The sequence below is a fragment of the Sorex fumeus genome, unplaced genomic scaffold (genome assembly GCF_029834395.1).
Source record: "Sorex fumeus unplaced genomic scaffold, SorFum_2.1 ptg000007l, whole genome shotgun sequence".
Taxonomy (NCBI): Eukaryota; Metazoa; Chordata; class Mammalia; order Eulipotyphla; family Soricidae; genus Sorex; species Sorex fumeus.
In genome coordinates, this window is record NW_026606064.1 from 60,814,699 (window position 1) to 60,829,369 (window position 14,671).

Here is a 14,671-nt window from a genome sequence, read left to right on the forward strand (position 1 = left end):
TCTATCCCAGGCACCACATATGGTCCCCCAAATCCTGCCAGAAATGATCCCTGAGCACAGAGCCAGGAGTAAGCCCTGAGTATTGCTGGTTGTGGCCCCGAACTAAAAAATAATAATAATTTCTCACAGCGTCTTAAGTTGCCTGCAAAAGTAACTTCTTTCTTTAGACTCCTGTATCATTTTATGGTAATGTCACATGAGCCACTCAGCCCATTATTTTCAACGTTAGAGTTACTATATAGTCTCCTTCTCTCTTAGTAGATTGGAAATTTAAGTTGAAACCCTCTTCAACTACAAGGAAGCAGTAGGTGCTCAGTCTTTGTAGGAAGTGCTAAGATGTTTGTTGAATGAATGACTGGATATGAATATGCAGTACTATTTCCATCTAAGACTGTTTATTGATCAGTGATATTGAGAGAGGTTTAGAGAGGCCCAGGAGAGGTCCAGGAATGCAATTGTATGATGTCTGAGTTTTTGTCTTCTTAATTGAAAATTTATACTTTTTTAGGTGTCCAATTGGTTTGCTAATGCAAGACGTCGGCTTAAGAATACAGTTCGACAGCCTGATTTAAGTTGGGCTTTAAGAATAAAGTTGTACAACAAGTATGTTCAAGGAAATGCCGAGCGACTTAGTGTAAGCAGTGATGATTCATGTTCTGAAGGTCTGTTAATATTTTTATTTTGCCTTTTTGGCTTTGCTTCTATAATTAGAAGTTCACCTCAATTTCTCTTTTAAGGGTAATCCCACAAAATATGATGGTGTCATAGTGGCTTTTTTATTGCATGAGCTCATTTCATTTGTACAAAACTATAAATGATCAATGGAATTATAACTGTTCCCTCTTATTTATAGATTTATTGTGTGTCAGAATAACTTTGTAAAACTCATTAAAATTAAAATTCCACAGGGAGAGATTAAATAGATTCCTACTTTTTTTAACCTAAAAATTAGTCTCCATATTAAAGATAATTTTATACATTTAAAATGCCATTGATTTTTTGTTGTTGTTGTTGTTGTTTTTTGCTTTTTGAGTCACACCCAGTGATGCACAGGGGTTACTCCTGGCTCATCCACTCAGGAATTGCTCCTGGCGGTGCTCCGGGGACCATATGGAATGCTGGGAATTGAACCTGGGTCAGCCGCATGCAAGGCAAATGCCCGCTGTGCTATCGCTTCAGCTCCTGATTTGTTTTTATAGTAATTGAAATATGATAGTTGGGTGGTTGTGGGAAAGTATGTGTAATTACAACCTCGTGATATTTTTCTCTCTTAGATGGAGAAAATCCTCCAAGAAACCACATGAATGAAGGGAGTTATAATAATCCAGCTCACCATCCGGTGATTAAAAGTGAAAGCTCAGTCATAAAAGCTGGGGTGAGGCCAGAGTCACGGGCCAATGAGGACTACGTGTCACCCCCAAAGTATAAGAGCAGCTTGTTGAACCGTTACCTTAACGACTCTTTGAGACATGTCATGGTCACAAATGCTGCCATAATGGGAAACACAAGACAAAGGAACCATTCTGGATCTTTCAGTTCCAATGAATTTGAGGAAGAATTGGTGTCTCCCTCTTCATCAGAAACGGATGGCAACTTCGTTTACCGCACAGGTAAGTCTGCGCTTCTTGTTACTAAAAGTGAAAAACAATGAAGAGTTTAAAACAATAAAAACTGCAGCAGATAGACTTTGTTTTCACAACTGTAAAATGTATATTTTTATAGGTTTTGCATTGTATTATTCACATACTGGAACATGATTCATTTTAAAAAGTTTTCTTTTAGCTTAGCAAGAATGCTTGTTGTTAGATGTAATTCTAGGGAAATTTTCTTCTTAATAATAATGTTAGGACTTTTTTATTTTTTTATCCATAGAGGGTTATACACGTTTGCCTTTTGTATTATATTCTCTTAAATGATTTGATTATCAATAATCATGGAAGATGAACTATTAATGAACAAATTAGCAGACACCAAGATTTTTGTGAAGAAAAAGTCTAGGTCTGGCTCAAATTGCTTCAGAAATTTTACTTTTAAACCTGGGATGCACAAGTAGGACTGATAAATCACTTAGATAACAGTGGTTTTTTTTTTTTTTTCAGAAATAATGAATTGATCTCTGCCTTTCCAATAGTTTTAGGTGGAGTACTGAATTTAATAAAATATTCTATCTTGATTTCAGTTCCCAAGAGCTTTGCTTATAGTGTTTGTTACACTAACAGCAAGATTTGGGGGGTTTTTTTGGTGGTAGTGTTTGTTTGGTTTGGTTTGGGTTTGGGTTTTTGAGCCACACCCAGCAGTATTCAGGTCTTCTGATTCTCTGCTCATAGGTCACTCCTGACACTGCTCTGGGGATGGTATGTGTTGCTGGGGGTGTCAAACTGGAGTTGACCTAACGCAAAGCAAGCAAGAACCTTAACCCCTGTACTGTATCTCTGGACCCTGGACAAAATTCTATAGAACAAAAGACTCACATGATCTATATCTTGTATAGGTCATGAAAATGCCACTTAAGCTGAACATAATTTCAGCTTTCAAAGATAAGGAAATAGAGATTGAGAACACATAGATTGTCTTCTTCATAATAGCACCTTCAGAAGAGGCAGGAGGAACATAACTGCCAGGCCACTATTACTGTTGTCATTATATACAGATCAATCACTTATGTAGTTATGATAGATAAGACCTTATGGTGAATATTACACAAAGGTTATTCTATTTGGATTTTAATATCAAGGAACTTGAGATATAAACAATAAAATTGCTATAAAAGGGAATTTAAATTTATCTTTTTAATATTTGCTCGAGCGGGCCCAGTAACGTCTCCATTGTGAGACTTGTTGTTACTGTGTTTGGCATATCGAATACCTCACAAGTAGCTTGCCAGACTTTGCTGTGGGGGCGAAATACTCTCAGTAGCTTGCCAGGCTCTTCGAGAGGGGCAAAGGAATCGAACTTGGGTTGAGCAGCTCGGCCTCGTGCAAGGCAAATGCCCTACCCTCTGTGCTAATATATAATGCATATAATTTAGCAAGAAATTGAAAAATAATATAAATTTGATGTGTATACTCTTTTGTACACACTTGTGTACAATCTATGTATTTTTAAAAGTCAGAAAATTAATGTATTTTTAATTTTTTTATTACTGAATCACCGTGGGGTACAGTTACAGATTTAGATACTTTTGTGCCTGAGTTTCAGTCGTACAATGATCGAGTACCCATCCCTCCAACCAGTGCCCATTCTCCACCACCATTGATCCCAATATCCATCCCACCACCCCCACCCTAACCCCCCGCCCTGCCAGAAATCAATGTATTTTTAAAAACTAATTTGCTGTTCACATCTTTAACTCCAGCAATGAAAACAACCCCCAAAAATCAAAATATGAGATTAGCTTTATAGATAACAACTTAATTAGGAAGAAGTAAAAGAATAACAAAAAGCTATTCAGTCAGTAGCAAAATCTTAAACTGTATACTTAACATCTAATAGGACCACAGTAGAACATGGAGGTAACTTAGAAGTTTATGACAAAAAATAAGTTGTCATTAAAATACAATTAATTGAAAAAATTTGGTTAAAGAAAGATCTAAATGGAAAGGTGAAAAATAAGTCAAGAGTTGAATGTATATAATTGAAAATGTGCAAGAACAATTGATGAACTTTTAAATAAAAAATGAGAAAGAAAATAACCCATACATAATATAAATAACCATATAATCAATAACTATAAAACATAAATTATTTGGATATTTTTCAAACGTTAGAGAATTATTTATACATTTTTCTGGAACAGAGATATGGAAAATGTATATTTTAAATGCAAATGTTGGGTCTGGAAAGATAGTACTGGGGGTAAGTTGCCTGCAAAGCCAGAAGTGATCCCTGAGCACAAAGCCAGGAAGTAACCCCAATGCACAGAGCAAGCCAAAAAATGTAAATGTTATCTTATTGCCAAATCAGATTAAGATAGCTTTGCACTGTAGCACTGTCCTCCCGTTGTTTAGCGATTTGCTTGAGCAGGCCCAGTAACGCCTCCATCATGAGACTTGTTACTGTGTTTGGCATATTGAATACTCACGGGTAGCTTGCCAGCCTTTGCTGTGTGGGTGAGATACTCTTGGTAACTTGCCGGGCTCTCCAAGAGAAGGTGGAGGAATAGAACCTACATGCAAGGCAAATGCCCTACCACTGTGCGATCGCTCCAGCCCAAGATAGCATTAAGATCAATATATTTATTTATGAGACTGATAGTGATTTTGGAACAACATAACTACTGATAAACAAGTGTCACATGAAAAACAATTTAGAATTGTAGAGAGACCCTGAATGCAATATGTTAACACATATTAGAGCTACAAAAAAGACAGATTTTTGGAAGAAATGAATTAAATTTTGATGAGGTATAGTAAAAGGAAATTGAGGGTCTTAATAAAAAAAGTTTATTATACATTTCTTTGTGTTCACCAGTAAAAACAGGTCATGGCTTATGAAAGCTACCCAGTATGAAAGTCTACTGAAAATGCATGTTCTTTTCAGAGGTGACAACATGTAAAGTCAAAGAGGAAATAACATGCCTATATCATTAATGCTTTTCAAAGTTAAATATCTTGGTATTTATTTTTATGAATGCATTCCAAATGCACTTGGTGTACATTATGACTATTCATTGGCCAAATTCTATTTTAAAATAAGAATTTATTATTTAGTTATGTAAGCAATAAAAAAAACAGCTTGACATGTAAACTTCTCTTTTTGTGCATGCATGGGTACAACTTTTAAAATAACAGAACAAAAATCTTGATTTTGTGAATAGAGAATTTAGAAGGTGCGGGGAATATAGCTCTAGGGGTAAGCTCATGCCTTCATATGCAATGCCCTGGGTTTTATCCCTTGCACTACATAACCCCTGAAGTATTGCTGGGAGTGGACTTGCTGGTCCCAGAGAACCACCAAATGTTGCCCACGCAACTAACCAAAAAAGAAAGATGAGTGGTCTGAAATTGGCCTGCTAAATTTCAGACTAAAACAACGAAGTTGTGGGTGGGAACTGAATGACAATACAACTGGAATTGGAGTTGGGTTACCAAGCATGGTAAGTGCAGAACAAGGATTTCAGTAAATACGTTGGGAACAACTGTTGTTTTTTCTCTGGCATTTTGAGTTCTTTGAATTCCTACTGATTTTTTCTTTCATCAGCTAAATATAAGGTTTTTCAGATTCTCCTTCCTCACCCCAGCCCTGCAGTAATATCAAGATTATTAGTGTGTGTTCACGTGTGTGCACGCGTGTGTATGTGTGTGTGTGTGTGTGTGTGTGTGTGTGTTTGTGTGTGGTGCCTGGAATCAGTTCTTGGAGTTCACACATGCTAGCATGTGCTCTACCAGAAAAGCCACTAGCAAGATTTTTAACTTTACCTTCTTTTATCAAGAATAGATCACTTTTAAATACAATTTACTGGCTCATCCATTTTTCATCTATTTTTGTCTAAAAGTTGCTCTCTCATAATGCATTTCATGAAGTGCTTAGAATAAAAAAGCCAAATAAATTTCTTATATGAAAATTAAAAAAAAAACAAATGTGTGTAAGAGATAGACAGAGAGAGAGAGAGTGTGTGTGTGCGTGTATGTATGTGCGTGTATGTGTGTGTGTGTGTGTGTGTGTGTGTGTGTGTGTAAGGACAATATATTGCTGAATTTCATTTCACTTAATTGTTGAATTGTAGGAGGAGATGCCTGGTAAATTACAGACTAGTTATTCCAAATGAAAATATTACTGGTCATGTCAGAATAGTATATGCGGTAGGGCATTTGCCTTGCACACAGCCAGCCCGGCCGAGCCAGGTTCAATTCCTCCGCCCCTCTTGGAGAGCCTGGCAAGCTACCGAGAGTATTCAATATGCCAAACACAGTAACAAGAAGTCTCACAATGGAGACGTTACTGGGCCGCTTGAGTAAATTGATGAACAATGGGAGGACAGTGTTTGTTGTTTGTTATGTCAGAATAGATACAAACAGGTGGTTTTGACATTATCATTTGTTGATTTTACTTTTCTATAATAAGTAGTTTTTAGCCTCCTGCTAGGAGCATCATGGCTGTGGACTTTCAATAAATACTGGGTAAAACATTTTTGACAGAAGCAATGAACTAGACTTTATCAGAATTATAAAGGTCATTGATTCTAAATACACGGGAAAATGCAGTCTCTTCTTGTTATCTGTTGAATTGTTATCTAAATTAATATTGCAATTCATTTACCAAATGCAAGGTTAAGAGATGGTAATTTTCAGATATTTTAATACAAACTGACATCCAGCTCTCTTGCCCCTGAGTGGATTTTCTTTTTGCGATACCAAGATAAGGACTCTAGCTTTAATATCCACAGTCCTTTTTTTTAGAATCTAAGCTCATATTCTCCAGCTAGAATAAGCTATAAAGAAGCCATCTGCCATCCAGTCATCTTGACTGTCCTTGAAGCCTTTTTGACCTTGGATTAGCATTCGATTGACCTTCAAACGCAAGCCTATTACATTTTCTTTTTTGCTGAAGGAGAAAGAAATGGTTTCTAACATGAATCCTAATGAGTAGAAAAATCAGACAAATCTTCAAATAAGTCACATAATTTACTCCTCTTGGTCAGGGAAAAAGTTTTTGGTTTTTTTTTTTTTTGGAGCTCCCCAATGACAAGTTACAAATTGCTGGTATAATCCAGTGCTTTCCCCACTGCTCAACCAGCAGATAATTAATAAATTTAAACTGCTCCCACATAGCTAGATGTTACAACTTCATTTTGTTAAACTGTCTAAAATCCCTCTACATTAAACAGGTCTGACATAGAGAAACATATAGGTGAATCTGACTCTTTTCTACATTAGTGTGAATGATCAGATTAGCCTCCCCTGCGAGGTGCTAATTTCCCTCAAGAAATGGAGATTTTGGTTGGTAGAGAAAATAAGTTATCTATTTGGTGTATGGTACTCTAAAAGTTGATGTGATTTGTGTGTATGTGTGTGTGTGTGTGTGTGTGTGTGTGCGCGCGCACGCACGTGTGAAGCAAAATGAAAGAAGTTAGGGGTTTTAGTTACTGAAGGGAAAAAAAGGATGTAGGAAGCAGAAAGTTTAGACGAGGGAGAAAAAGCTCAATGCTATTTCTAAATTGTTTTTTTCTTGGCTTCTTATGATGCCTCCTCCCCCCACCCAAAGGGAACTATATATCCTTCTCTGTACTCCTGTACTTTACACTTTAAGCTAGCATTATCAAGAGGAAATGCTAAAAATCTCAGTAAACCAGAGGTGATACCGGGGATTTAATATTCTTTCTATTTTTTAATTTTGATTTGGAGGCCACATTCAGGGGTGCTCCTGAGATACTCCCTTATCTGTGCTCTTGAGACCAGGTGGTCCTAGGATTGACCTTGTGGTTTCTGCCTGCAGAGTTTATGCTCCAACCCATGAGTCATCACCCTAGGCCCCTGATATTTCATTTTTTTTATCACTTGGTCACTTGATACCTCGTTATTCATCAGTTTACTCGAGCGGGTGTCAGTAATGTCTCTATTTGTCCCTGTTGCGTGCTAGCATAGCCCAATGGCATCTGCTCGTTCTAGGAATATGCAGAGCCTCAAAACGATCATTCAGGGTCTTGACGAAGAAGTCTGACCATCTTGTAGGTGGGCGTTCACTTGATCTTTTGACGTCCCGTGGAATCCAGTCAGTAATGGCTCTAGTCCAGCGGTCATCTTTTTTTGATATTTCATTTTAATTCAAATGTAGTCAATTCCTCTGCCCCTCTCGGAGAGCCCAGCAAGCTACCGAGAGTATCTCATCCACACGGCAAAGCCTGGAAAGGTACCTGTGATGTATTCGATATGCCAAACACAATAGCAACAAGTCTCACAATGGAGACATTACTGGGCCCACTCGAGCAAATTGATGAACAATGGGAGGACAGTGCTATACAGTGCTACACAGAGTGCTACAGTAGTCGATTTGGACAAATACACTCAAATACACTCACAGTCCAGAAACACAATCTGTTTCTGTGCGGGTTACCCAACCACGTCCTCATTCCACACACACAGTGTTTGTGAAGAGCTACTTCTGCACACAGGCCCGGCTCTACACTCGCAGGCGCCTGTGTTCTGTGCCAAGCAGTGCATCAGAAAAGCCGTAGTGAAACGAAACAGAAGAAATATTAAAGAGATGCTCTAGCCAACCTTTTGGGCAGTGAGTAATCGCTCTAGTGTTTGTGTTTCATCAATTTTAGGTTTTGCGTTTGGGGCAATGTGAAGCAGAGCCTCGTGGCTATCAAGAGAAGTCTTCAGAGGAGCCAACTCTTCAGGATAGCGTTTCTCTGTGTACATTGGGTTTCTCTTGGGGTTTGGGGAACTAGTAAGTCTACTGTAGGTACTTACTTACTTTTTTCTTCTTTTATTGTCTTTTTGTGGTCGTCACTTCTTTGTTCTTATTTAGGTTTGGGGGCCACACTGGGCTGTGTGCTAAGGGATCATTGGAATTACTCCTCACTCTATGCTAAGGAGTCGTTTTCTAGCAGTGATTGGGGAACCATATGTGGTGCCATACTCCTTCACTTATTATTCAAAACTGGGTCTACTGTGTGTAAAGCAAGCACCTTACCCACTGTACTGTCTTTTTTGCCCCACTGTGTGTGTGTGTGTGTGTGTGTGTGCATGCGTGTGTGTGAGAAGCAAGAGGATTTTATTGAATACAACTTGCTTAGCAAGATGTGAGAGTAAAGAGGGAAATGTGTATTCAAGAAAGTACACAGGCTTCTCCAGAGAGGAATTAAGAAAACAAAGAAACTGAGACAAGCAAGTGAGGTACATGTCTAAGGGAGAACATGGACTTGATCACTTCTCTGTTTTCAGTGAAAGGAGTTGAGCTTTGGCATTTTTGGATTATTTCAGATATGCTTTTCCTGGCATGTCAATTACTTGATATTCTGCAGCAAAGAATAATAAAACCATCTATCCCCAGCCCAGTTAGTGACATTTTAAAGGGTACTTAAAAGACTATCCCAAGTTTTCCTCTTCTATCTTTACTGCATTTATATCCTATGATATTAATCAAGCATCACCTGGGAATGAGGTATTCTGTATAAGTGAAATTTCAGATAGACATTTAGGTCATTATTTTCGAGGGTAGAATTTTTAGTTCTCCTTAACTTATTAAACACAGCACTTGGGTTGGGCTGTAGTACACTCACTTCTGCTTCCCTTCCCTTCTTTTGTGCCTTTCCTCTCTCCCAAGTCAGTCCATTTAGGACAAACCAAAATCTTAGACTTTCCCTTAACTTACTTGAAGAAAGAACAAAGCCATTCTGATAGCCTTTTTAAGAAAGGGAGCTTCCCTCATTTCTTATTTTAAAGTCATGCTCTTTTCATGATGTGTAGAAATTGTGACCTTTGGGTAAGCCTGGGTTGCTATGAGTTTTAAAAAGCATTGAGAAGAGGTACAGGTATAGATCTGACCACAGAGCCAACAACACTGAAAGCATGCGACCCAAACTACAACAACCAGACTTAAAACGTGCAAGAAAACATCGTGTGTGTGTGTATTTAATAAAAACAAAAACAAACATGCATCCAAAAAGGAAAAAAATAACCTAAATACTAAAAACCTGTGAGTGTTCAAGGGGCAGGCTGAGTGGTGGGAGGGTACCAGGGATGTTGGTGGGGGAAGTTGACACTGGTGGTACTGGAATGTTGTATGCCTGAAACTCAATTATGAATAACTTTATATATCACGGTACCTTAATAAACAAATTAAAAGTTTTAAAATAATTATTTTGAACATGGCAGACATTTGTCAGTGACGATGGTGGCAAAACAAGAGTCACATAGGTAATTCCTAAAATTCATATTAGCTTGAATTTTTGAAGTTTAAATTTCCTTAGAGACACAATTAAAAAGTTGAGATGGACTTACATAACAGGTCTATCTACTTTGTTAAAAATGGAAAGAGTGGGCCAGAGTCAAAGTACAGTGGGTAAGGTGCTTGCCTGGCACGTGGCCAACCCAGGTTTGATCCCCAGCAACCCATATGCTCCCCCAGAGCCCACCAGGAGTGATTCCTGAGTGCAGAGCCAGGATAAGTCCTGAGCACTGCCTATTATGGCCCCCAAATACAAGCACTGTAGCACTGTCCTCTTGTTGTTCATCTGTTTGCTCGAGCGGGCACCAGTAACGTCTCCATTGTGAACTTTTTGTTACTGTTTTCAGCATTTTGAATATGCCACAGGTAGCTTGCCAGGCTTTGCTGTGCAGGTGGGTGGGATACTTTTGGTAGCTTGCCGGGCTCTCTGAGAGGGACGGAGGAATTGAACCTGGGTTAACCGTGTGCAAGGCAAACGCCATACCCGCTGTGCTATCGCTGCAGCCCAAATAAATAAAAACAATAGCAACAAAAATAGACTAATGGCTGGCAGAAACAATAAAAAAAAATTATGTTGGCACAAGCAGCTTGCTGGCTCCTTCAGGGGTAACTTTTCACTCATATTTCTTCATTATTTGGTGTTATGTGAAGGCTTGAATATCCTTTCCTGTAGATCCTAAGACTTAGAGCCTCATATAACAACGTGGTTTACAAATACATTTGAAAGTATGCAGCAGCTCAAGTGAGAAAATGTGCCCATTTTTCAGGACTGTGTTTAACCCTGAGGTGTATCTTTTATCACTATGCATCTTTTTCCTCCGGACAGCATCTAAGAAAGTCAGCAACACTGATTTTGTATTTAGGTGAATGTAAACAGCTGTTCCTGATATACAGCTGCTTCTGAAATGCAACTGCATTCTAGTTATTCTTTCCTGATGATGCTCACTGTCTTGAATGTGTTAAAAGCTCTTTAAGGCCTGGAGGTGGTATTACATTTATAGTTCCCCTAGTATTTGATACAGTGTCTTTTACATATTTGTTCCATAGTTATTTCTTTTTTAGTAGACAATTTTATTTTTAATGATGTATCATGCTTGACAATATCCATAACTATTTCTTAACGAATTTGTGTTCAATGATGTCATCTGTCTGCTCGTTGAGTCATAAAGAACATCTTAAGGTGCATATGTATACAGTGAACTCTGTCTGTGAACTAGACAATATAGAGAGAATGGTCCTGAGTAAGTTTAAAAAGTGGCGGGGAGGGGGGTTGGGGGGGTGAGTAAATATAAAAATGGTAAAACCAGAGGAGAAAAAGGAAACCCGAAACTCTGAGATGCTTAAGAGATTTAAAATAAAATCTTAGGAGGCATAAAATGAAACAAAATCTATTTTCAAGTAAAGGAGTGATCTTTCAGGAAAATGCAAGTATGAAATGTGGAAAAGGTTGAGTAGTTTAAAGACAATCTGTTGCAGAATAAGGTAGAAGAGTGAAAACAACAAATAGAGCATTCATGAAATAAACTTCCATTGAGTAATGATACCTATTGTTTATTTCTATCTAGTACATATAGCTTTGGACATGGGATTTGAGAAAGAACAGATTTAGGAGACAGGGATGTGGGTCAGTGGTGGAGAACATACCTTTTATGTCTGTGTGTGTGTGGCGGGGGGGAATGGGGGAGGAGGAATCCACAGAGTTTTGTAAATTCTTCAGTGTAAATTCTTCTGCTGCATACTCAGTGCTAACTCCACAGTTTCCACTTTTTTTCGATCACACCTGGTGATGCTTAGGGTTTATTCCTGTCTTTGCACTCGGGATCTGCTCCTGGCTGTGCTTGGGGGACCATAAGGGATGCTGGGAATCGAACCCAGATCAGCTGCGTGCAAGGCAAATGCCCTACCCACTGTGCTATCACTCCAGCCGCAAAGTTTTCATTTTTGAAAGTATCATTTATTTTTCATCATGATAGAACTGGAGAAAGCCTATAAAGAATATTTACATTTTCTTTCTCCTCCATGTGTAAAACTGTAGTGCATTTTATATCTTTTCCTGATAAAACCGTCATGAACTTTTGACGCTGCTGGGATGTTCTTTCTCTCTTGACAGACTGTTGATTTATTTGACCCATTGTGATTGATTTTCTGGTACTGTGGGCATTGCAGACACTCTGGCATACTCACTCATATCCGGGTTCAATTTTATACAAGTTCTTGTTCATGTCACTATATTTAAGACTGTGTCACTATTTCCATTAAGAGTTTTTTTTTTCTTTCATTCCCTCCAGCTTCTAAATAAGTCTTAAAAATCCAAGCCAAACTCAGAGCTGGCATAAAAGAGCCTTTTCCATATATATATATATATATATATATATATATATATATATATATATGAGAGATACATAACTCCCACCAATTTGAAATTTTGCTGGGTTTGTAAAGCTTTTATATACCAAAGAGACCTAAATAAGATCCATTGACACTTCTCCAGCCTGGCACGGAGAAAGATGTCAGAAAGGTTTTACTGTCTGTGAAAATAACAAGACACTCTATTTAATGAATATGGAAGTGGTTTCTTTTTTCCCTTTTTTGGTTAGTTGTAGTTGGTTTTTCCCTTCTGTGCCCCTACTTTGTTTCTAAAATTAAACAAGTATTTTTTCTGTGTCAAATTTGACTTGTTGATGTAACAAAATTTTTACTCAGGATAAATATGTGTTTTCTTTTAGTCCAGAATTTGGGTACTTTTTAAACTTTGGAAGCTTGAGTCCTCGTTTTCTTTGAGAATTGTTATCACTTGAAATTGGGAGATTGAAGGAACCAGAAAAGAATAATTTTGTTCACTTTGCTAACTTTCTCTGATGAAATATGAGGTTTTCCTCAATTTTTCACTTTAACTATGGACGACATGTTTAAATTCAGTTAGAGCGTGAATTGTTTTTCTCCTTTTTTACTTTGTCTGCTCGTAACCTAATTTTTCTCAATGTCAGTGTAATGAGAGGGAAATAGCCAAGGATTTTGAGTCAAGGAAGTAGTCAACTTTAAAGGTGTCTCCACGGGAGGTAGGGTAGGGGCAATGGAAGGGAAACTGGGGACACTGGTGCTGGGAAATGTACACTGGTGAAGGGACAGGTGTTGGAGCACTGTATGACTGAAAGCTAATCATGAACAACTTTTTACGGGTTTATATCACAGTGATTCAATTAAAAAATTTAATAAAATAAAAATAAGGGCAATAGCATAGAGGATAGGGCATTTGCCTTGCACATGGCCAACCTGAGTTCTAATCCCTGGCATCCCATATGGTCCCCCAAGCAGCACCAGAAGTAATTCCTGAGTGCAGAGCCAGGAGTAACCCCTGAGCATTGCTGGGTGTGACCCAAAAAAACAAAAAATAAAATAAAATAAAAATATAATAAAAATAAAGGCCTCTCCATCTCAATCCCTTACGTTGCAGATTTGGAAAATTTTCAGGAATCTTAAATAGGTATTAACATTGTTAGGGTCTATTTTATTTGTTTCATGGGTTTTTTTTGTGGGGAGGGGGGTTTCTTTTGTTTTGGGACAGCCAATGAGTTGCCTGCTTTCTGAAGATGTGGTTCTGGCCCTGAGTAAAGAGTCTTATTCCTTTTTGGTTCTTTCAGATACCTAATTGACTTTTATTTAAAAATTTCTTAAGTCAGTAGGTTGAACTTCTGAGAGCCTGGTCTAGGTGGGTGAGAGTTCTGAAAACGTACTCTGTTGTAATGGCTGAGGCGAAACAGACTTGACCCCTGTTCATAGTTTCACACGTGCAGGTTGTGATAGATATCCATAGATGAGCCTTCGGTACGAAGGGGAAAAGTAATGATTCATCAAGGGGCCCTGTAAAATCATTACCGCCAGTTGGTTAATAATGTTGAGCTACGTGTGTAGGAGTAGTCATAGTTATAGTCTTGGGATCATAATGGTGATGATGGTGTTGAAGATGGTAGAGGGGAAATCGAAATTAAACATCGATGAGAAAATATCGTTTTGAAAATGATACACAGTTTCATCCTTACCTGGTATGTATATACCGGAGACTTTGAGTTTTTATTTGAAATTTCTCAAAATAGCTTGAATGATCACGCACCCCTCCCTCCCCCCATTAGAAAGTGCTTTGGGGAAGATACCGATTAAGTCTTCCCAGCCATAGAAGTGAGTGGAGAACTGTTTTCTCCAGTCAGTAGGATACTCTGGTGCTTGAGGATTGAATTCCCCTTTCCTGCTGGCTCAAGAGAGGCACTTCACTAGATGTGCCCATAAAGAGAATTCGGGCTTCATTGGCTCAGAGCCTTGGCCGGTGCCTGGGTGATGACACTGTCGCGAAAATTGCTCTTAAGTGTTGTTCATGAAAACAGTTTTGGCTTTGATCAGGTTTCATTTTCATCAAGAGGGAAATATGTTTAGCACAGTGATTTAGAGGGGGATATTTCAGTTATGTAAAATTTCTATGGAAAAAAAAAGTCAGGTGAAAAAGCTTTTAGATTACAGAAAGGTAGGCGGAGATGACCATGCATAGAGCGAAGCAGGAATTCCAAGAAACAGTTTGTTCTTTAAGTTCTCACATAGTTGCTGTGCATTTCAAATTTAGAACTGATAGTGCTTTCGATGGTGCCAAACTCAGGTTATGGTGGACAAGGCTCTCCTTACGGCAGAGACATTTCAACCCGGAATGCCCTGTTCTGCCAATATTGTCATTATGACATTAAAATGGACCCTTTTACTAAGGGCCAAAATGCAGAGTCTTGCTTTCCAG

The 14,671-nt window shown here is 38.3% G+C and overlaps 1 protein-coding gene across 5 annotated transcripts in view; it reads left to right on the top strand.

The window, feature by feature from the left end:
• The window catches only part of MKX (mohawk homeobox), an 83,706-nt gene that overhangs the window by 13,460 nt on the left and 55,575 nt on the right, over nt 1–14,671 (top strand). For all 5 annotated transcript variants that reach the window (XM_056136586.1, XM_056136622.1, XM_056136595.1 and 2 more), the window contains 2 exons: nt 509–662; nt 1,275–1,610. In XM_056136586.1, coding sequence (XP_055992561.1) covers nt 509–662; nt 1,275–1,610 — 490 coding nt within the window. The remainder of the gene's footprint in view (nt 1–508; nt 663–1,274; nt 1,611–14,671) is intronic.